At 41.1% G+C, this 23,949-nt stretch overlaps 1 protein-coding gene and 2 long non-coding RNA genes across 3 annotated transcripts; all 3 read left to right on the forward strand.

Annotated features, from left to right (window-relative positions):
• The first annotated feature begins 7,219 nt into the window (after nucleotides 1–7,219).
• On the forward strand, nucleotides 7,220–7,715 carry LOC146580302 (uncharacterized). The gene is made up of 2 exons (XR_014891682.1): nucleotides 7,220–7,513; nucleotides 7,607–7,715. It is a non-coding gene; the product is annotated as an uncharacterized LOC146580302 (long non-coding RNA).
• A 3,781-nt stretch (nucleotides 7,716–11,496) lies between these two features.
• LOC146580303 (uncharacterized) lies at nucleotides 11,497–14,390 on the forward strand. Its single transcript, XM_085269585.1, has 2 exons — nucleotides 11,497–12,535; nucleotides 14,353–14,390. The coding sequence occupies exons 1-2, from the start codon at nucleotides 11,497–11,499 to the stop codon at nucleotides 14,388–14,390; spliced, it is 1,077 nt and encodes a 358-aa protein (XP_085125711.1).
• An 856-nt stretch (nucleotides 14,391–15,246) lies between these two features.
• On the forward strand, nucleotides 15,247–15,971 carry LOC146580304 (uncharacterized). The gene is made up of 2 exons (XR_014891683.1): nucleotides 15,247–15,769; nucleotides 15,863–15,971. It is a non-coding gene; the product is annotated as an uncharacterized LOC146580304 (long non-coding RNA).
• Nucleotides 15,972–23,949: the final 7,978 nt, after the last annotated feature.

Here is a 23,949-nt window from a genome sequence, read left to right on the forward strand (position 1 = left end):
CACCAGACCCATGAACACTGGCTGAGTAACAAAAATATGAACACCACACAAGGGTTAAGATGAAGAGATGCCTGAGTTGATAATCATGACACCCACTGATCTCGATCAAAAGCATTCATCACTCAATTATACTTTACTTTATATTCAAGACCAGAAAGATGTGACTGAGTCTGTGGACTAATAATATGCCAACTGTTGAAAATCTAGTAGAAACATAACCTTTAGCCAAAGCATCTGAAGTAAAATGAAAAGGCGATGAAAATAAGTTTGAAGTAAAACCACTTTACAAATGTAATAATATGACCAGTGTCTTTAATATCTACATCAATAACTCAGCAGCATCCCATTGATACACAGTCATCCTCCTTAGAAGTACTTCATGCACTAAGTCCAAGTGTCTCATCACACCAGCTGACTTAAAATAGGTATTTAAATGAATTGTGTTTTATACATTTCTGGTTATTTTTAATTAAATGTTTGAACAATCAAAGTATACTGAATGGACAAGGAAAAAAAACAATACATTTGTCTTCTAGCTTCTCTGTGTTGTTTCTTTTTCTTGTTTTTCAAGGGGCAAAAAGGGGATGATAACATGTCTACCCGTATCTGTTCTATGTCTATCTATCTTTAAACCCTCCTGTGTCTTTCTTCTCAGTTAAAAGTTTTGAGTTTCTTTTCAAAGTGAGCCCTGAAATACTTAATATGTCATTTTTTGATGGTTTCAGTTTCATTTACTTCCCAATGATAGTAATAAAAATAATATATTTAGGGTATAGAATAGAATAGAATAGAATTCAACTTTATTGTCATTGCACATGCACAGGTACAGGGCAACGAAATGCAGTTTGCATCCATCCAGAAGTGCTTTAGTGATATAGATATATTACAATATATATATAGCATCCATTTGGTTGGTAAAGATGTAATCATGCAGCTTTAGTACATTAAAAAATGGCCTTGGCAGTGTTTTAGTGGTGGTTCCAGAAGGAGGTGAGACCATGACTCATCATCTTACCTCATTCTAAAAGTTCGCCCAGGGAGTCAAACCAGTGAGCAGCACACCTCTAGTTCAAAGCTCCACTTCACCAAATCCAGTTTCCCAAATGAGCACCAAGAAATTATAATTCGTGTCTTTACAGGAGAGGAAGGACAGTAGTAGCAAGTTTGCAGCACTTTCACGCTGTCTCCCAGTATTGCCTTGAATCTGCATGAATATTTCAGCAGTTAACTTGCCTTGCACTCCCTGTTTCTCAATTATTGACTGGAAGCTCTTATCAATGTGATAAGAGCTCCCAGTCCTTGCAGATGAGTGGGCACACATCTTATCAATGTGTGCCTACACTTTGTTGTGAAATACCAGACAAAAAACTGCATTGTATTTAAAAAATCACACCTTTACCCAAAGTTGCATTATTTGTTGTTGTATCAAAAAATGTGCTGCAGCGTTAGCTCTCAGGTAGCAAGGACCTGTCGGGTTTATATGTGTGGAGTGTCCAAGGGGAGAGATGTGCTGACAGCAAAGATGATTCCTGTTTGTTTAAGGAACTCGGTGATGGTGGGGAATAATGCCTCTCATTCAGCCATAATTACTAGGAATTCCTACTGGGAGTAGGAATGGTTTTCCTTTAAAGGGGCATATTATGCTTTTCCTTTTTTCTGTCATGCAGTATATGCTGTATATTTTTTAGTGGATACTCATATTAAACATCAAACAAGTTTCAAAAAGCTGCAGACTGCTCTAAACACTTAGTTTCACAGGTCTTTTTTTTCTTTTGGTTCCATGTGATGTCAGTGAGTGGACAGTGTTAATTTGGTCATCTCAGACCTGCTGTTCAGGCCTTTTTTCAGCCAATCAGGAGAAAGTTTAAGTTTAATCTGAGCTAAAACAGCTTGTCTCACGGAGTGGGTGAACAGAGGAGGATCAGTACAGAATAAACAAGGTTAATTCTGAACTGTGAATGCAAAAGCAATTTTATACTAGCCATTCTCTTCCACTTATCCATATCAGGGTCACAGGGGGGCTATCCCCCTATCCCTATCCCAACTTGCCAGCCAGACAGAGGGCGAACATAAAGAGACAGACAACTATTCACACTGAAATTTACACCTATGAGCAATTTAGCAATCACCAGTTAACCTAACCCTCACTAACTCCATGTCTTGGGACTGTGGGAGGAAGCTAGAGTACCCGGAGAGAACCCACACAAACACGGGGAGAACACATCCACACAGAAAGACCCTAACCAGATGTTGAGATGAACCCAGGATCTTCTTGCTGTGAGGCAACAGTGCTAATGGTCCCACCACGCTGCCCTCTAGTAGAGTCAAAGAATAAAATCGTGGAGTTGCAAATGAGCACAATAGACCCCCTTTAAGAGATTTGAACAATGAAGTTCTTAAATGATATTTTGCAAGAGACAGCAGTTAAAGGGGCTGAGAGTCTGACGTGTCCTAATGACAACTTTTCAGCCACAGCCCAGAGAGATGAGCTTATTCCAGCACTTGTAGAGCTGTCAGACTGTGATGTCTTTTTGCAAACACAAACACAGCATCTGTAAGTGCAGTATTTTAATAACAGAATAAATGACGCAGAGAAACATAAAAAGAAACGAGGTTACAAAATCCCAAATTTATGTCTCATGAACTTAATGGGAAGCAATCGCATCAAGTGCATAAAATCCACTGCACCTTGTAGTCACTTAGAAAGCATTTTTTCTTAATTTTACATGGTGTAACATATTAAACAGTTGCCCTTGCTTTTAAAGAGTCAACCTTGTTCATATGAAAATTACTTGTGTAGCTCTTTACTGGTTAAACAGTGTCTTAACATGCATCAAAAAGAGAAGAAAAAAAACTTTGTCTGTTCTACTTCTGTTTGCCTTTTGTTTTCTTTCTGAGTCTCAATGCTTTTATGACTAATGGTTATCTATCTGTGAAATTGTTGACACTGTAGAGTTAGTCAGGAGAAATACGTCAGTGCTTAATCTTTGCCTCCAGTTGTGTTGCAAACTGTCAGTGCCGCTTCATCACAAACATCCAATTATACTGACGTTTACCTTTTATAAAACTGGGACACATTTAGGACTCATTCAGCGTGATGGATTTCCTCGACGAGTCCCTCTGTTTGGTGAGGTAGTGATAGTGTTAGGTAATTGCCTCTTAGGTGTTTTCTGATTTACCTCTGTGGAAGCCTCGAGCACAGCCTGGCTGACTGTTGTCTAGTTTAGAGTACAGTGGGGGAAATAATTATCTGATTCCTTGCTGAATTTGTATGTTTGCTCAATTGCAAAGAAATGAACAGTCCTTGGTGACATCGGTGTGATCATTGGGAAATGGAACAAATATAAATTGATCATCAGTGCAAGATTTTGCCTCATGGGATGAGGATGATCAGGAGAAAGGTGGTGGATCATCTAGAACTACACAGGAGGAGCTTGTTAATGATCTGAAGGCAGTTTGGACCACATTCACCAAAATCTTATCTCATAAGGGTGCAGGACAACTTCACTACATTGAGGCCCAATGGATGGAGCTGTGTACTGTAAAATCTTGGAAGAGAACCTCCTTCTGTCAGCCAGAACACTGAAGATGTGTCATGGGTGGGTCTATCAGCATGACGACAACCAAAAACATACCACCAAGGCAATAAAGGAGCGGCTAAAGAAGAAGCACATTATGTTCATGTAGTGGCCTAGACAGACTCAGACTTATACAAAGTCTGTGGAGGGAGCTGATGGTTCAAGCTGCCACGGGGCAGGTAAGAAAGGATTTAGCTTGGAAAGACAAGCGTCTGGATTTCTTTAGGTTTCTTCAAGATGTTTCACCTCTCATCTGAGAAGCTTCTTCAGTTCTAAGAGCAACTGGTGAAGAGTCACAGATTAAGTCCTATGGGAGTGTCCCCAGGAGGGTCATGGACCCCCTATTGATCCTCTACCTAATCACCTCTACTTAAGGTGTGAAGGTGTGGCTTGGTGTGGTCTCCATGGGGACACTCCCATAGGGCTTAATCTGTGACTCTTCACCAGTTGCTCTTAGAACTGAAGAAGCTTCTCAGATGAGAGGTGAAAGATCTTCTAGGAACCTAAAGAAGTCCAGATGCTTCTCTTTCCAAGCTCCTTAGACTACGATGACCTGGATGACTGAGAACCGTCACAGATTAAAGGATTTAGGGAGTTTCTGTACAGAAGAGTGGGCCAAATCCCTCCTGAGATTTGTGCAAACCTGGAGACCAAATACAAGAAACATCTTACAGCTGTGCTCACCAATAAGAGTTTTTCCACCAACTACTAAGTCATATTTTATTTAGAGATGGAAAACTTAGTTTGCTCAGTGGCTTGCAAATCAGTTTATAACTTTTACATAAAGTGTTTTTCTGAAAATGTGGTTTCTATTCTGTCCCTCTCCATCAAAATGAAAATACCATTAAATTAGAGACTTCATTTCTTGGTAAGTGAGCAAATTCGCAAATTCATCATTGGATTAATTATTTTTCCTTCTATATGGAAAGAAAACCCTGTGGAAGGATGCATTTCAGAATATGATGATCATATGTATGATCATCTCTCTTCTCCATGATATCAAGTATTTCCATCAAAAGTTTACACTTCACATCTGCATCTCCTTAAAGATTATTTCTCCATAAGAAATATTTCCACCATTACCATAAACAGTCTTGATATCACAACAAATTATTAAGACTGGAAAGAGAATATTCAATGTGTGAATAATCTATTATAGCAGCTTCAGTGTCCTTACAACTTGGGGTCAGCAGCGTTGACTGGACTCCAGAGCCCAGCAGCCCCTCAAGCAGAGCAGAGATGGTGTCTGCAGAGCTGCAGAGGAACGAGCAGCATATTTTTAAATGAGCACAAAAGGCATTGGCGAGGTGTGACAAGAAATTGCGAGACTGACTGAAAGCCCAGCGTGAACCCTTTTGTGGGCCAGTCATTATGGATGGCAAGCCTTGCAGCCCTAATTCAACATTTATTTGCAGATAGTCATTCAGAATTATTTATTTAATTTACATGTTTGGTGTCAGAAAGAGATTTTGACAATATTAATGTGTCACTTTTATCCACGAGAATAAAGAGGCAAAAAAAAGCCCATTTTGGTTAATTCTCCCTCTGTGCCTGATTAAAAATCGACCGGTCATACGGTGGATTTAACACTTAGTTACTTTACCAGTAACCTGTATATAAACTTCCAATCACAATCCTCCAGTCTCTTTGTGCTTTCAGGTGCAGTGCACAGTTGGACCTAAATCTGACTTTTGCAGGAGGCTATCCATAAAGTGGATCTTTGTGCTCATTTCCAGCTCCGTACTTCTGTCTTGGATTCTGTAGAGTAGCACTACATAACTCACACTTCAAAATAACCCTCATTTCTCTGACACTGGGCCTTGTCTGTCTGAAACTAGCTATTTTACCTTGATTGACTTATTCTACATGGACACTCCTCACAAGCAGAAGGTTTGGTTTGGTCATCAGTCATCATACAGGTCATACAGTGCAAAAAGGAGCATTTAGAGTACTCTGAAACTGAATCTTTTGGTTCACAGGGATGAATATGCCGTCATTATCATGTCCCTGCCCCCCACTTGTCCTCCAGGTGCAGATCTGTCTTCTCTCTTTCTTCTATCAGTGTGAATGTTGGTGTGGGTGTTACTAACCACCAGTGTTGGGACTAACGCGTTATTAAGTAACGCGTTACAGTAACGTTATTATTGTGGTAACGAGCACAGTAACTAGTTATTATGCCAAAATCAGGAACGCGTTAGTCGTTACTGGGATTTAGATAGGGTCGTTACTCGTTACTTCGTGTGGTGGCTATCGCGGAGCTTCCACAGATTCAGTAACATTAGCAAGTGGTGGAGGCCAGCAGGTGGATGAAGGAAAAGGGACGCAGAAGGAAAAGAGACCCGAGGCAGCCGCCGGTCCAAGTGTGAACTGAACTTCAGGTAAGAAATTATGACCTGCAGTCTCTCTGGGTCAGATATGAACCAAGTTTAGGTGGAGTTTATTTTCCTTATTCTGACTTTTTCCGTACTGCGTGCTAGCTAGCATGACGGAGTTTCTATACAGCTGGGTGGTGCTATGAAGTTAATGATGTTGAACTTTATTTTGTTCATAAGTTATTAGAGTTGCCAACCGTCCCGTCTGGTATTCAGAGAAAATATTACGCGTTTCTTATTGAGGTGAAAAGGAACAGTTTGTCCCGTAATTCAGCTACAATGAAAAAGGCACAAAGCTGGAGTTACTCTGTGTCTTTGCTGCACAGCTGCCTCTTCTTCTTTCATTCTCCCCCCTCCCTCTCCCGTTTCTACTTCTCCCGGCTCTCTTGTTTATTTATCGCTCACTTTGCGCCGAAAGAGGAAACCAGCGGATGTCGCGCTAAACAACAGCAGCACGTTTAAGCTTGATCAGCTGTTGTTAGAATTTAATATTAATTTCTAGTATCAGCTGATGTTTGCTGGAGCCACAGCTGCAAAAAACCTGCTGGTCATGATATGGTTTGGTTATCTGGTGAGAGGGAAACATGAAGATGAAACCAGGAGATGTCCTTACTGAACCATCAGAGCTGAACAGGTGATGGAGAAACAGGTTTACCTTTTAGGTGACGTGAATGAGTTGAAGGGAAGTTATGAACTGTTTCTGAGAGACAAATAACACCAGGATCCCTTTTTAGGTAGCTGACAGCTGGTAACTGTGCAGGTGCGGATCTAGCAAAGTGTGGCCAGGGGGGCCAGGTAGGGCATTAACAGGGAAAGGGGGGCACAAAGAAATACTTTTCTTTCTTATTCTCATTTAAAATGTCTAGCTTTTAAAAAATAATTATCTGAATCTTACAACAAACGATTGATAGATTGATGCATATATACCATCAGAACAGTGTACATCACTGTCACAACAGCGTTTGTTTTCATTCAAAGGCTTTAAGATTTTTCCTATAATGGTGGGCCGGTCTCTAGTCAAAATGCCCGGGCCAATTTTCTGTCCCAGTCCAGCCCTGTATGCAGCTCATCTGCAGTCTGGTGTTACCTACATCTTCCTATTCAGAAGGCAGAATTTCTGAGTTCTGAGTAAAATCAAAGCACCACGACTGCAGTTTTTGTGTTGGATGTAAAAGGCGCACATGACGCTGTGACGTAGGCTAGAATCATGGCAGTAGTCAACGACGGTCCAGGTGTGGGATTTCTCTCGTGGAAATGTCGTTGTTTTTTTAGTAGGACACTGGTGAAGCAGGGAAGCCTCGAAGATCCAGGATGAAGTGTGCACATTTTAATGGAAAAGATTTTTAACCTGGCCTGGTTTTGCTTTTAAAATAAACTGAGGATGTTGGAGGGAGGACTCATTCTTATTGGGATGTGAGTGGATGTGCTGGAAGGCAGGAAAACAAACACTGGACTGGAGACTCTCTGTGCCCCTGACAAGGAAACTGGACCAGTTTTGGGGAAGTTCCAGCTCCCAGGATGTGATGTGGAGACCCAGCCTCGAACGAAGTCAGGCCTGAAAAGGTGGGTGGCAAGCCTTTTTGAGGAAGCTGCAGGATTGATACGTTTTGGCTGCTTGTTCTTCCAAGTGACCACCTTTCCCCTGTTTGTAACCAGGCTAACAACCCTGACCGCGGTGGCTTTGGGCCTTGGATTCCTGGCCAGAGTTGTGTCTTCAGCCAGTAGTTTTACCCGGAGAAAGAACAAATAAATCTTGTGTAACCCATTACAGTGTGCGTGTGGTGGTTCGTTACTGGTCAATATTAGAGCTACTACTTCCTTGTACAGAGGCCATTTTGGGCCTTACGTAACATTTGGCGTTTGTCGACAGGATTTGTGACCAGTATACAAACCCACCTGCCTTAGACTGATTAATATGGCGGATGAGCTATCTGAAACCATTAATATGGTGTCACCATTCTTTATTGGTGCGCCCTGGGTACCAAAATTTTGTGGGCTTAACACGAATTATGAAGATTGGGAGAGCCAAATTAGTGCAATGCTCCGTGCTCAAAAATGGTCGATAGAACAGCAGTGTGATTTTGTACTGAGTGCATTAGGAGGAGATCTTTAACGCTTCGAGGGTTCCTTTGTTCTTGCTTCGCCTCGGCGCTTGACCCAGACTTTCACTCTGTAGTTGCTTTTTAGCATAGTACTACAAAAAATTGTAAATCTGTGATATATGATTGATAAACGTAAAGGCAACTGTATAAATGTGTTCAATGACTTTGTTACTTTTAATGATTGGTGAGCACCCGCTTCGATTCGCGCTCAATTCAAACTTTACGTTGCACGCTTACCTAACTTTACGCTGCACGCTCACCTAACTTGCGTTTGCACCTTTTGTCCACACGTAAACTGCGTTTAGCATTTACGTGTGGACGAGGAAGACGGAGAAAACGCAGCGTCAAAGGTGTGCGCCTATTTTGACGCCACACTGTGCGCCAAGTTTTTGTCTCGGTGCCATGAATTCCTACAATGGCAGACTTAGACAAAATACTGTTAATTTTATTATCTTCAGTGTTTAAATGCTTACATATACGGGTTTGCTTGTAATTGTTGCCTATATACATTTTAAGCTATTATTTATTATTTAGTTCAATCAATAGATCAAGTTTTGTAGTGACTATGAAATATATTGTAATTATCTGTTTCCTGTTTATCCTAGACAGGGCAAAAAAGGACTCCAAATTTAAAAAAAAGATAAAAATGAAAGACTGGTGCATTGTGCAGTTTAACACTGGTGGTACAGAAATAGTCCCTAGATCATGGATAAATGGGGAGAAATTGTCATGGCCTCCATATCCTCCGTGAGACACATTCAGGATCCACGACGCAGTAAAGAGGAGAGTTCATCCTGGTGCAACATGGCTCACCTATGCACCAGTCCGACTTCTAATAAGCCATGGTGGGTATCATCTGGATTGGTGTTGTATAAATGTAACAATAACAAGTTTTTCGTGTCCTAATTTATGTCTGGCCATACATTGTGTTTGTACTTCCAGACACATTTCACGAAGCAGAACGCAGTCTTCAGAAATATCTAAGTGAACACTGTGATACGTCTGACCTTCAGTCCGAAGCTGAAACTCAGACCAGTCATAAAAGAAAGAACAAGCAAAACTTTTTTTATTTCACAAACATATCTTTGATTGCTAAGAATTTATGATCTTGTCTTTTATACATATCTGTGGTGCTTGCATACTGCAATATCACCACATAATATAGTCCAAAAAGTGGAAGCTTGTAAACTTTTTATAAATGCAAAGCCGTGTACACTTGTGCACTTCAAAAATTCCTTGTATACTGTACCTTCTTGCACATCTCCGTTTCCTGTGTGTGTTGTTATAAATCAAACTGTAACTTTAGGAAAAAATATTCCAAAAGCACATTTGTAATTACTTATGACCGTTTTCAACTTTTTTTCTTTAGCAGATGAGCAGCCCACAAAAAAATGGTTTCCCCAGGCCCCTCGAGTGAAAATACCAGGTAATAAAATACTGTCTAGTGTCTTTGTACATATCTGTGTGTGACACAAGGAAACGTTTGACAAGTTGTCTGTATTCTTAAATACTTAAAAAAAAAATTATCTTTTTCTGTCAGACCTGACGAGAGCTGTTAACGAACTCCGTGAGGAGGTCAGAGCCATCCGCAATACCGGCTGCAATGAATCGGTAGATGCTGGGGTACTGCCTCTGGATTTGCCCTTGCACAACATTGAGGAGCTAAACAATGCAGAGCCAGCTCTTCAATCACAAGAGGCAAATAAGGCAATGGTAAGTATATAAAGGTTATGTACACTTTGTAACTATAAAGTGTAATAGCTGTCAGATGTGATTTAAATACATAACAATGGCCTGTTGATTAAACACACAAGCACTTGCATACACATTTAAGACATGAGACACGCTAATTCCATCTCTTAAAATGTGTCTATAGGTGAGATGCTTTGCCTTGATTGGAGCCTGACGCAGCAGTTAGGGGCAAACTCTATGTCCGAGTTTGTCTTTGCACAAGCAGTGCAGAAATGGCTCCGATACGCCCCGGATCGTTTGGGTGGTGCAGGACGCACATCATGCAAAAAATTACAAACTTCTGTGAATCATATAAACGTAAATAGGAAACTGTCTTTTAATAAAGTATTTAGCAAACGAAACATGCCTATTGACCTTTTTTTGTTTATTTTTTTTCTCTGTTACATCACATGCAATGCTTTCTTATTTTAGGATATTAATATTGACATGATACATTGTGAGACATTTGGGTTTTTTTTTTATAAAGGGTGTCCAATTTAAGGAATAAGTACAATTATGTGTTTAGGTGGTTGAAGTATTGATGGAAACATGCAGTAGTTTAGTATTGGTTAAAATACCTATAAAGAAAGGTAGATTTCCAGTCATGATTTAACTGTTGTTTTAATAAAAAGCAACTGTGCGAAAGAGGTGGAAAATCAACACCATAGCTCAACAGTGTTTCAATATCAGAATCTGACATTGTTTCAATGTCAGCAGTATTAGAAAATATAACGTTGAATCAACGTCAGGTTTCAACATTGATTCAACATCAAAACCTGACGTTGTTTCAACGTTAAAAAAGGGTGCAAGAGTGACGTTAGGTCAACGTCACACTTCAACGTTGATTCAATGACACAGCCTGATATTGACTCAACATTGTTTCAATGTTTCCTTGCTATCTGGGGAACCACGACGTGAAATTCTTATTTTGGAGCAAGTGGAGCGGGATACGCCAGATAAGATCTTTCTTCAACTTAAAGAACTGTATGGGGATAAAACAGCTGTGGGTACCTTGCGTGCCATGTTTTATGAGTGCAGACAAAGGGCAGAAGAGCCTATTAGAAAGTTCACTTTACGTTTAAGGGAGCTAGGCCATCGCCTGCAAACAAAAGAGCCACAAGACCCTCGGCGTGCCGACCTGCACATGCGTGATCAGTTTGTCTTGGGCCTCAGGGAGGGTGAGATACAGCGCGATCTACGGCGTCTGTTAAGGCATGACCCTAATCTCTCATTTGAACAGGTGCGTAAAGAGGCTTTGCAATTGGAAGCAGATGCGCTGCATAGTTTATATGAAGACTCCGCTTGTGCCGTAGTGAAAGGGGATCTAAAGTGGCAGGATACCTTGAATTGGAAAGATCAATTTAAAGTGGAGATTCTCGCAGAAATGAAGGAGCAAATTATGGATCTCAAGAATACTCTTCAGGAGGAGCTGAGGGAATTTGTTCGACCAGCACCAATGCCACAGACATGTTCAGCTCCCAGAGGTGAGAGAGAAAGGCGGAACTTTAGTTCCTCTCAGTATAGGAGATGTGCTGAAGTGTCTGAGCCACCCCCAGCGACAAAGCAAATCTCACGGTTGGTGGAACGACCACGGCATAAGTGGGATGAACAAGGGCAGCCCATCTGTAGTAAGTGTGGAGCCAGTGGACACATGGCAAGAGAGTGTCGGGGCACTCCATCTCAGATGGCTTTAAACGAGTAAATCCAGTCACTATGGGCCAGGTGACTGGAAAGGATGACAGTGGTCCAGCCCAGTTAAATCACTCTCAATTTCTAGGGACATGCCGTCAAGTAGAGGTATTCGTTGATGGTAAGGAAGTGACATTTTTGCTAGATACTGGGTCTAATGTAACATTAATGCCACAAGCCTGTTTTAGGAGATTGTTTGGTGAGCAGGAGCCAGGAAAAGAAAGCGATCTCAATTGGTTAAAGCTGAAGGCAGCGAATGGATTGGCTATTCCTTATGTGGGCTATGTGCTAGCTGAAGTACAGGTGGGAGGCATTACTTTGAAGGATATGGGAATTGTGATTTCAAAGGACGATCCCAATAATCCTAATGCATTACCTATCTTAGGTATGAATATCATCATTCCATGCTGGGATATGCTTTTCTCGAAACCTCAGATACAGACCCAGACCTGGCCTGTTGGCTCAACTGTAGACACTCAACAAGCGTGGGCATCCGCTTTTCAGGACTGTCAGAGAATTCAGGCAGCTGCCCCTGTACAACAGGTAGGGACCCTTCGACCAGCTTATCGCCATCCGGTGATGGTCCCTGAGCACAGCGAGCAGGTGATTTGGGCCAGGGCCCCACAGACACTGAGGAAAGGACAATGTATTTTGGTGGAGCCACTGGAAGGGCCTAGTACAGTTGCTGTTGCTCGATCCCTAGGAATTGTCCGTAGAGGCCGAGTCCCCCTCAAAGTAAGGAACCTCAACCCTTTTCCTATCACGTTACGACGTTACGAGGCCCTTGCTACATTCTCCACGGAAAATGTTGACATTCAGGAGCCTTTTGAAGTTACTTTTGAGCAAACCAGGCCAGGTATTGTTGAAGTTGGTGTACACCAGGTGAGCTCGGAACCACCTGGTAAAGCTCCTCATATTGAAGTTATGACACAAGGGAAGTCAAACCTATCCATAGAGGAGCAAGAAAAGTTAAATGGTCTCTTGAGGGAATGGGGCGATGTGTTTGCTGCCGACGAAGAGGATTATGGCCACACAGATGTAATCACGCACTCTATCCCAACAGGTATGGCACCTCCCATTAGAGAGCGGTACAGGCCAATTCCCCCTAAAATGTATCAGGAAGTGCGAGAGTTGCTGAATAATATGATTCGATCAGGGGTGGTGAGAGAGAGTACAAGTCCCTGGGCAGCACCCATTGTCCTGGTACGGAAAAAAAATGGGGAATTGAGATTTTGTGTGTGTGGCAGGATGAATGTTATCCTTCGGTCCAACCCACTTTCAGCCTGGCCCATTAGGGGGCGCTGGTATAAATAGTGGCCATTTGAGTGTCTCTGCGTCGCTTGCCTGTGATCTCCTTTTTGGTCACCTGACTTCCCCTCGGTGTGGTGGAGATCATTTGCGGGTTATTCTTCTGAAGCCTCCATCGCGGCTGGTCGTAGCTATAGAAGCCTCCTCTGAGCTATTCTGCTTACGTTCTGTGACCCGGCTTACTTGGTACGTAATCAACTTTTGTTACGCTCTCTGCCTTCTATTGTTCTTTTATAGTAATTATTTCTTATGTTTCGCAGGAAGTGTGGGCCTTAGTTTTGCGCCAAGCTACGCGAACTGAAGTGCTGCTGTTTTGCCTTGCTGTGCTTTTACCGTCTGTTCCCGTTGTGAGAATTCTTTCCCTGCTGCTGTCAGCTTTTACAGTGGACGTCGGCGTGGACAACGGCCATATGCATGCCGGTTATCGGAGTCAGCTGGCGTGCATATTGATTGACTGTTAACTTATCGTCGTGTGGACGGCAAGTTGGAGCAGTACGGCGATTCCGTTTGCTCCAGATTTTAGAGTTTTATTCAGATTGTATGTTGTTTTATTGCTTTTTGATTTGTAGTTTGGATTTTCTGTTACACCACTGGTGGGAGGCCCTTTTTCTAGCTGTAGATCACCAGTGTGGTCCTGCAGTTGGGTTATCCCCCGGTGCTACACATTAGTTTGTTGTAATATATTAACATTTTTTTTGTTTCTTTTATTCAGATGCGGAGTGCCGACGTGGAGGAGACTAGGGTGCCTTGGTGGTGGGATCCCTTGAGTGTACACACCTGCCTTGTCTAGTTTATTAGTGTGAGTGTGTGATAGTGTGTTGCACTTGTGTTTTGGTGTGTTTTCTTTCTTTAGTTGTGTGTGGCATCCCTGCCCCTCCACTGGTAAGCCTCAGCTCTGAATACCTTTTTAAGCATATTTGTATTTGAATATTTATGATTATGTTTTTATTCGGTGTTTTAAATAATTACCAATAAATTGTCAATTTGTTTATTATTGAACCTCGTCTCTGGATTGAGTATAGCGAACCTAAGTGCCTTTTTGGTGATTTAGTGTCATTTCCAGTATTCTCTGGGTGAAATTCCCAGGGTGGCGTTGTCGTTCTTTAAAACTGAAGAGTATTTACTTTATATCCCAACCTCGTCTCGCCACATGTGGATTACCGCAAGTTAAATGCAGTGACACATAAAGATGCCCATCCACTACCTAGAATTGAAGAGACCTTGACGATGCTGACTAAATCAAAATACTACTCCACTCTTGATCTAGCAAGTGGGTATTGGCAAGTGAAAGTTTCTGAAGCTGACAGAGAAAAGACTGCATTTTGTACTCCTTTTGGCTTGTATGGATTTGAAAGAATGCCTTTTGGTTTGTGTAATGCCCCAGCAACATTCCAAAGGTTGATGCAAAGTTGCTTGGGAAGTCAAATCACAGAGTCTGCTTTTGTATATCTGGATGATGTGATAGTATACTCACCGGATTTCAACAGCCATCTAGAGCATCTGCAGGCAGTGTTTACAAGATTGAAGGGCTATGGGCTGAAGTTGCGACCTGATAAATGTGTTCTTTTCCAGCAGCAGGTGAAGTTCCTGGGTCACCTGGTGAACAGTGAGGGTGTGGCTCCCGACCCTGATAAGATTGCCGCTGTACAGAAGTGGCCGGCCCCGCAGACTATTCATCAGGTGCGTTCCTTTTTGGGCTTTGCCAGTTACTATCGGCGGTTCATTGCAGGATTTGCAAGTGTTGCTAGGCCTCTTAACTCATTGCTGGTGGGAGTACCTAAGAATAAAAAACAGAATATTCCCATAAACTGGGATGAGAATTGTCAACAGTCCTTTGATCTTCTGAAGCAGAAACTGCTAGAGGCGCCTATTTTAGCTTTTGCTGATTTCAGATTACCCTTTCGGCTCTACACGGATGCCAGTAAAGTGGGCCTTGGTGCAGTACTTTCTCAAGTACAAGATGGGAAAGAATGTGTGATAGCCTATGCTAGCAGAAGCTTAGCACCCACAGAAAGAGATGATGCAAACTATAGCTCCTTTAAATTGGAGCTGCTCGCTCTGAAATGGGCGGTGACTGAGAAATTTAAAGACTATCTATGGGTGTCTCTGTTTACAGTTTATACTGACAATAATCCATTGGTCCACTTATCGACTGCAAAAGTGGGCGCAGTGGAGCAACGGTGGGTAGCACAACTTGCAAATTATCAATTTGATATCAAGTACCGGCCCGGCCAGGAAAATGTGAATGCTGATGTTCTGTCTAGAATGCCATTACAGGTGCAACCCCAAGATCTGGTGTCCCCACAGAGGATGGGTGAAGGAGCACGGGTTCAGGCTGTGAACATTGATTGGGATCCAGGACACTGGAAAAGCTTACAGGAGCAGGACCCAACGTTGTATAGAGTGAGACATTATATGGCCCAAGGAAGGACACCATCGGGGGATGGAGAGAATCCCTCACTAAGCTTTTGGGTTGGCATTTCTTTAGATTTTGTTTTGTATTAATTGCATGCTTTGGTGTTTTTTTGTGTTTGATGTGAGGTGTGGGCCACACCCATGTGGGAGTGGAGATTCTACTCTAGTCCAGCTGCCAGCTATTTGGAGTTGAATACAGGGAGCAGCTGATTGGGGAGGATTGGAGGCCTTCTCTATAAAGGGGAGAGGAAACAGGAAGTAGGGGTTGTCGTTGTTTTTTTAGTAGGACACTGGTGAAGCAGGGAAGCCTCGAAGATCCAGGATGAAGTGTGCACATTTTAATGGAAAAGATTTTTAACCTGGCCTGGTTTTGCTTTTAAAATAAACTGAGGATGTTGGAGGGAGGACTCATTCTTATTGGGATGTGAGTGGATGTGCTGGAAGGCAGGAAAACAAACACTGGACTGGAGACTCTCTGTGCCCCTGACAAGGAAACTGGACCAGTTTTGGGGAAGTTCCAGCTCCCAGGATGTGATGTGGAGACCCAGCCTCGAACGAAGTCAGGCCTGAAAAGGTGGGTGGCAAGCCTTTTTGAGGAAGCTGCAGGATTGATATGTTTTGGCTGCTTGTTCTTCCAAGTGACCACCTTTCCCCTGTTTGTAACCAGGCTAACAACCCTGACCGCGGTGGCTTTGGGCCTTGGATTCCTGGCCAGAGTTGTGTCTTCAGCCAGTAGTTTTACCCGGAGAAAGAACAAATAAATCTTGTGTAACCCATTACAGTGTGCGTGTGGTGGTTCGTTACTGGTCAATATTAGAGCTACTACTTCCTTGTACGGAGGCCATTTTGGGCCTTACGTAACAGAAATATGCACATTATCTTTTCCTTTCTATTGGTAGGTGGCACAGTGCACTGTGGCAAGTAAGCAAGCTAGAAGCCTGGCAAGGTTATGGAAGAAACACATTAACAAGAGAATTCTGAGTAAAACCAAAGTTACTTTCCCTAGTAACTAGTTACTTTGAAAGTAACGAGTAACTTGAAGTAACTGAGTTACTTTTGGGAGAAGTAACTAGTAATGTAACTAAGTTACTATTTTAAAGTAACTTACCCAACACTGCTAACCACTGTCTTCCAGTGGTGGACGTGGTCTCAGGAAGTCTCCAGCTGGTGCACCTGTTTTCCACCCACGATCGGTGGCAGTACTTAAAACTGGCTTTCACTTCCACTTGTTGCCCTATTGTTGTTCTGTGTATGATGTAGCATCAAGTTCTGTCTCTTCTGTACTCTTTCACCTGTCTTTTCCCTCCTGCTAGGAAAGCTGTCCGAAAGCATGCTTAATACTTACCTGAATACCTGCCTGAGACACTCTCATCTAGCCTGCAATAGAGGTCAGAGTGGCCTGAACCTTTGTCCTGTGGAAAGAAAGAGAATTGCCTGAATACTTTCTTCTGAACACTCATTTGTACTGAGTTCAGTTTATTAGCACTGTTAAACTATCTGACTGTGTCCTTCACGTGACCCCTTCAGATTAACAGCCAGGATTTGAAAATGAAGCTTGAAATATATTTAAATAATTATGTTTTTTTTTTTTTTTTTTAAATGGAAACTAAGCTTTGAAGGGTTGTTTGTTGTTTTCATGGATCAAAAGCAAAATTCTAATTTCTGAAAACTTGATTTTGTTTCAGTATAACTTCTTGTTGAGTCGAGTTGATCCAGCAGGTTTTCAAATTTTTTACTGTCAAGTTTGCTTTTGTTAGAAGCTTCAAATTATAATAAGATTTGAATCCCATAGAATTACAACAACGATCACTGTGATTAGTTCAAACATATTTAACTTTTAAAATGAGCATGCATGATTGTAATTAGGGATGTACCAATACCGATACTGGTATCGGGTATCGGGGCCGATACTGTAAAATATGTATGACTCATACTCATAAAAGTTAACCGATACCATGAACCGATACCAACTTATTTCATTAATCAGAGGGTGGCTTGCCATTTCTGTTGTAGTTTTTTAGATTGGCCACTAGGGGGACATCCCGCGCTAAACAGGCACAGGGTTAGACGAGTCAGACTGGCAGCTCCAGATAAAAAAAAAAAAAAAAGAGAAACTGGAGGCTGCTGTAGCTATACAAAATGTCAGTAGTGTGGACCGGAACAGCCAACTTTAACTCAGGTTTTGGAAAAGCGATGAAAAATGTCAAGAGAAAATCCACGGGCAGTTAAAATAACAGAGGCTCTGACTCATTTTATCCCTCTGGATGACCAGCCAATGCCGGTCGTGGAAAACATAGGATTGCATCGTCTTCTCAGCATACTCAAGCTGCGATATGAAATTCCCAGCCGCCCACACATCAGAGAGATAATGGTGCCAAAACTTTCTGAAGAGGTAAAGACAAGCAGTGTGTGCGCGATGTCAGTCCTCGGTTAAACGACACAGTGGACTGATGATCCACGGGCAGATGAGTTTATTCGTCAGTGCCAAATACTTTCGTTATTTTGTTTGTTTGTTTACAATATGGACACTCTGCAATAATTTAAAAGTTTATTTTATTCTCAAACCTAATTTGTATTTATTTTATTCCAAACAGAAGTGTTTATTTATTATTCTGAAAGCTCGAGACAGTGCCAATAGTTTAGTGATATTTTGCTAAATTACAATGTGGAGACTCTGCAATAATTTAACAGAAGTGCTTATTTTTCACTTGAAATTTTTTTGGTATCGTTGCATCCCTAATTGTAATAGTATATACTAAAACATAAAAAATTTTTGAAAAACATATCTTTTTCCATGCAGGGAGTGCAGAATTATTAGGCAAATGAGTATTTTGTCCGCATCATCCTCTTCATGCATGTTGTCTTACTCCAAGCTGTATAGGCTCGAAAGCCTACTACCAATTAAGCATATTAGGTGATGTGCATCTCTGTAATGAGAAGGGGTGTGGTCTAATGACATCAACACCCTATATCAAGTGTGCATAATTATTAGGCAACGTCCTTTCCTTTGGCAAAATGGGTCAAAAGAAGGACTTGACAGGCTCAGAAAAGTCAAAAATAGTGAGATATCTTGCAGAGGGATGCAGCAGTCTCAAAATTGCAAAGCTTCTGAAGCGTGATCATCGAACAATCAAGCGTTTCATTCAAAATAGTCAACAGGGTCGCAAGAAGCGTGTGGAAAAACCAAGGCGCAAAATAACTGCCCATGAACTGAGAAAAGTCAAGCGTGCAGCTGCCAAGATGCCACTTGCCACCAGTTTGGCCATATTTCAGAGCTGCAACATCACTGGAGTGCCCAAAAGCACAAGGTGTGCAATACTCAGAGACATGGCCAAGGTAAGAAAGGCTGAAAGACGACCACCACTGAACAAGACACACAAGCTGAAACGTCAAGACTGGGCCAAGAAATATCTCAAGACTGATTTTTCTAAGGTTTTATGGACTGATGAAATGAGAGTGAGTCTTGATGGGCCAGATGGATGGGCCGGTGGCTGGATTGGTAAAGGGCAGAGAGCTCCAGTCCGACTCAGACGCCAGCAAGGTGGAGGTGGAGTACTGGTTTGGGCTGGTATCATCAAAGATGAGCTTGTGGGGCCTTTTCGGGTTGAGGATGGAGTCAAGCTCAACTCCCAGTCCTACTGCCAGTTCCTGGAAGACACCTTCTTCAAGCAGTGGTACAGGAAGAAGTCTGCATCCTTCAAGAAAAACATGATTTTCATGCAGGACAATGCTCCATCACACGCGTCCAAGTACTCCACAGCGTGGCTGGCAAGAAAGGGTATAAAAGAAGAAAAACTAATGACATGGCCTCCTTGTTCACCTGATCTGAACCCCATTGAGAACCTGTGGTCCATCATCAAATGTGAGATTTACAAGGAGGGAAAACAGTACACCTCTCTGAACAGTGTCTGGGAGGCTGTGGTTGCTGCTGCACGCAATGTTGATGGTGAACAGATCAAAACACGGACAGAATCCATGGATGGCAGGCTTTTGAGTGTCCTTGCAAAGAAAGGTGGTTATATTGGTCACTGATTTGTTTTTGTTTTGTTTTTGAATGTCAGAAATGTATATTTGTGAATGTGGAGATGTTATATTGGTTTCACTGGTAAAAATAAATAATTGAAATGGGTATATATTTGTTTTTTGTTAAGTTGCCTAATAATTATGCACAGTAATAGTCACCTGCACAGATATCCCCCTAAAATAGCTAAAACTAAAAACAAACTAAAAACTACTTCCAAAAACATTCATCTTTGATATTAATGAGTTTTTTGGGTTCATTGAGAACATGGTTGTTGTTCAATAATAAAATTATTCCTCAAAAATACAACTTGCCTAATAATTCTGCACTCCCTGTAATGTCATTCAAACAGGGAAACTTGCATTTGTTCTGTATTCATTAAATAGAAGAGTGACTTCGGCAGGGTTCAATCCTTCTGATGTTTTCATTTTAATGACTTTTGCTTATAGCTAATGAAAACCACTGAGTGAAAAAAAAATCACCTCTTGTGAGTCATTTAGGTTTAATGACAACTTTTGTTATGAACGGTAACATTGTGTCAGGAAGGCTCTAAAACAGCGGTCCCCAACCCCTGGGCCTCGGACCGGTACCGGTCCGTGAGTCGTTTGGTACTGGGCTGCGAGAGTTGAGGTTCAGGTGTGAAATGTATGGTTTTCAGGGTTTTTATCGGTTTTCAGCGTTATTTTGTTATCGTTTTTATCGTTAACTCGGTTTTCCTGGGTCTTTTCACGTGTGTTATGAATAAATCTTCTTTTTTTTGGTACTAGTTTTATTTTATTGTATTTATCCGTGACACCTTAAAGGCCAGTCCGTGAAAATAATGTCGGGCATAAACCGGTCTGTGGCGCAAAAAAGGTTGGGGACCGCTGCTCTAAAACATCTTCATCATCCACATCCTCCACGAAACGAACCACGGAGTGCTTGAAGCTGCAGTTTTTTCTTGCATATAAATATAAATATAACACAAATAACAAGAAAATCATGTATATCTTCATACTTAAACAAAAAGGATAGAATAAAGTAATAATAATAATAATGGATTGGATTTATATAGCACTTTTCAAGGCACCCAAAGCGCTTTACAATGCCACTATTCATTCACTCTTACATTCACACACTGGTGGAGGCAGCTACAGTTGTAGCCACAGCTGCCCTGGGGCAGACTGACAGAAGCGAGGCTGCCATATCGCGCCATCTGCCCTTCTGGACAACACCAGTAGGCGGTAGGGTAAAGTGTCTTACCCAAGGACACAACGACCAGGACAGAGACCAGGGATCGAACCGGCAACCTTCCGGTTACAGATACGCTTCCCAACCCCCTGAGCCACGGTCGCCCCGTGTAAGTATAGAGTCATTTGTTCCTATCCACTTACTTTAAATTCCATAATGTATATACAAGTATACACTCATATAAAATACACACATAAAACAATTTAAGCTCACAAACCAACACCCTGTGATTAACACCCCACTAAATCTTCAAGTCTTCACACACAAGAAGAGCAGGAGTCCCTAAACAGGTTATAGAGACCTAATCTTAACAGTAAATGTCAACAGAAGAGTCCAAAAATAAACTTGAATGAAAACTGAACCAAAAGCAGAGCCCAAAGGCTCTCAACATCACAGGGAAACAAGGTCTTTGTAATTTTGCAATTTGGATCTGAGCCCCAGAGCCCCACCACCCGGAAGATGGTGAGTGCATGAGAGTGGCTGGCTGGCACAGGATGGAGCACAGAGCTGCGGCTGCTGAAGGGAGTGGAGAGCAAGGATGGCCAGTAGGCGTAGAGTGCAGCAGAGAGTGGGACGGGCGATCTTTACTGAGAGAGAATGGAAAATGGAAAGCTGGGCAAAGCTCGACTACTTGTCAGTTGGCAAACTGACAAGTAGAGGAAGAAAACCTGAGACCAAGAAGTGAGGATAACTCTGAGGTCAACGATAACTCGAGGAAAGCTAGACAACAACAACTTTGTACCACATAGGAGGAATGAACAACTTGGCATCAAACGATGAGACGTGCCGGGTTTGAAATACTGCAGAGTCCTGTTGAGTGGATGAGTTTCAGGAGTGCTGTTTGACTGGCCTGACAGGAAGGAACCTGGCACCGCGCCTAGACAGATACAGGCAAGGAGAGAGAGAGAGAGAGAGAGAGCCAGGAAACACAAAGGAAACAGAAAGAAAGGGAGAGATACCGGCATCATCAGAACAGCTCTTCGTGATGGGTGTGTATACTTCAGTAGTCATGTTGGAGAGACAAAGAGATATCAGCAAATCCCACGAGGATGTAAAGTTACCAAATAAGATGGTCAAGTATGTGATATAACATCTCAGGAGCTTACTTTTTTTTACCTTGAAGAGTACCAATAACACAGTCAAACTTGGTTTCCAGTATGATAATCACGACATTCAGAATCATTGCTTTAATATGCTTTTAATCATGACTTTTTCTTTCTAGTCATACGTTTTATACATTGACATTACAGCACACACCTGGAAAATAATTATGTATAAAACTTGATTTGGCATTTCAAAGTTGAGATTAAATTTGTATTTTTACGCAAAGAGACTATATGAATCAGTAATAGGCAAAGAAACTTTTTAAAAGCATCTTCATTTTACTTTCAAAGCCAAAAACTTTCTTTTTTGAAGGAGTAGAAGTTATTTTGTTATGTGTCTGTGTTAACTCACAAAAATATGTAAAGAAACAAAATTAGTGATCTGCATTGCAACCACCCATGAAAGAAAAGGAATGAGACTTTTCTCGTACATAGCTTTATTTACCTACAGTTTAAGAAAAAATGCTTATTACAAGCTTAGTTCTGAAAAATGTAAATAAAACAGAATGGAGTCATTTGTAAATCTCGTAAACCCATATTTTATTTACCATAGATACAAACAACAGGCAACATGTTTAAACTGTGAAATTCTGCTATTGCATGATAAATGTTACTAATTTTGAATCGGATTACAGTAACAGTCACATAAAGTGATGAAAACTGAAACAAAAAGCTAACAAGTAAGTGGTACTAAAACATAAAGACAGAGCTGGAGAGCATTTTGAGACTTACACGTCAGTAACATGATCGGAGTTAGAAAGAGCATCCTCAAATAGTGGAACAACTTCATAATAATGATCCTCAGCATAAAACTGCATGAAATCTCATCATCTACAGTACATGCTGCAATCAAATATCTACAAAGATCACGGATTTCTACAAATTGACTGCAGATATGTTTCTCTTAAACTGAATATATTTGATTTTGAGCCTTCCCGAAAACTTACTACTAGATGGAAACAATCTGCCGACCTTGACAGAAGTTTTATGTGTTGATGATGTGAGCCGATTATGTGCATTTAATGTACTAATAACATTTGAAGCGTTTGTCTTCAGCATAGTCAGGAGTTATGACTGACTAATGAATGAGCTGTATTAGACCAGTGTTCGCCGGTTTCACGTCTGCCTGGTGTCAGCGTGAAAATCAAAACAGAAAGCATCGTCGAACATCCATATAATCCATGACATGTTTACATAGGTAAATATTTAATGACTTGTGTTTACCGATTTGGTCTTATCTTTGTATGTTGCTCATGTTAAGGATAGAAAAAAGTAGTTGTATGAATGGATATGAATGTGGCTTGTTGTATAAAGCATTTTATACAATATAAGATATACAATATATAAGTGTTCATCTACCATGTCTAATTTTAATATACGAACCAAACTTGATTAACAACTATTTTTATAACTGTTCAGCACAAACTCCAAACATTCATTGTTTTTTCTTTATTATTTTCTTTATTTGAAATTTTTTTCTCTTTGTTGTTATTGTTGTTGTGTGATTGCACATTAATATATATTTTTCTGATAAGCTAAAAAAACAAAAGAAAAACTATCCTGTTAGGTTATCTGGAAATATAACTTAATTATACCTATTACAAATCTATCAGAGGCTTTTTTTTATAAACCAGTTATTAAAATTAAGATAACCATTTGCAGTACTGAAGAACATTGTAGATATAAAGTGATTATTTTCCACATAATTGACATATTTAAAAATCTAGTGTTTTAAAAGTGGGCGCTTTAAACCATTAATAATCTATAGTCACATTACAGCCTTAATGATGCTGTAAATGTTTATGAAATATGATGCCAAGCTGACAATGCCGTCTTAGTCTGCCTTGTGAGTTTTACATTTATGGCTGAAAATTTAGTGTTTCAATTAACTGTTGACTGCATGTCGTCATCTCTCATAGTAAGTGTGCCGCAGCTCTTAGCATTCAGCAGTGTGAAACTGGAGAATTTCATGGATCAGGGAAACAAGTACATGTGGCACGTTTTTGTGCCTTCTCAAGTATTGCAGTTGTAACCTGCAGCAAATGCAATATGCATGCTGTGTTCATGGACAGCAGCTGTCATCCCTTCCATATTTTGAAAGTCTATGAAAAGCATTTGTGTCCGACATGGAGCTGCTCCAGTCATTGTGCCAACAAACCAGAGTCTGACATTAGATCAGAAAATCTGTCACATATGCAGGAAAGAAGTGCTGTTACACAGTGCTGTCAGTTTGAGCTAAAAAAAAAAACATTTGTAGGAAGACTAAAGTGTCTTTGACCAGCCACAGTGATCAGTGACGTTATATTTTTAATACTTTGTATTCCAGGCAGGAGATGTATCTCTAAAACCTCTATAACACATCCCAGACTGTAGGTTTGTGGTATTAAACTGAGCTAACAA

This window comes from Mchenga conophoros, linkage group LG3, assembly GCF_057382185.1.
Source record: "Mchenga conophoros isolate Kocher_MC1m ecotype Shallow Benthic linkage group LG3, M_conophoros_male_GT1.1, whole genome shotgun sequence".
NCBI lineage: Eukaryota > Metazoa > Chordata > Actinopteri > Cichliformes > Cichlidae > Mchenga > Mchenga conophoros.

Coding starts and splice junctions, on each gene's coding strand:
- LOC146580303 (XM_085269585.1), top strand. CDS start 11,497: ATGGGCCAGGTGACTGGAAAGGATGACAGTGGTCCAGCCCAGTTAAAT. Junction 12,536..14,352: donor CACGCACTCTATCCCAACAG/GTATGGCACCTC, acceptor GTTCTTTTCCAG/CAGCAGGTGAAGTTCCTGGG.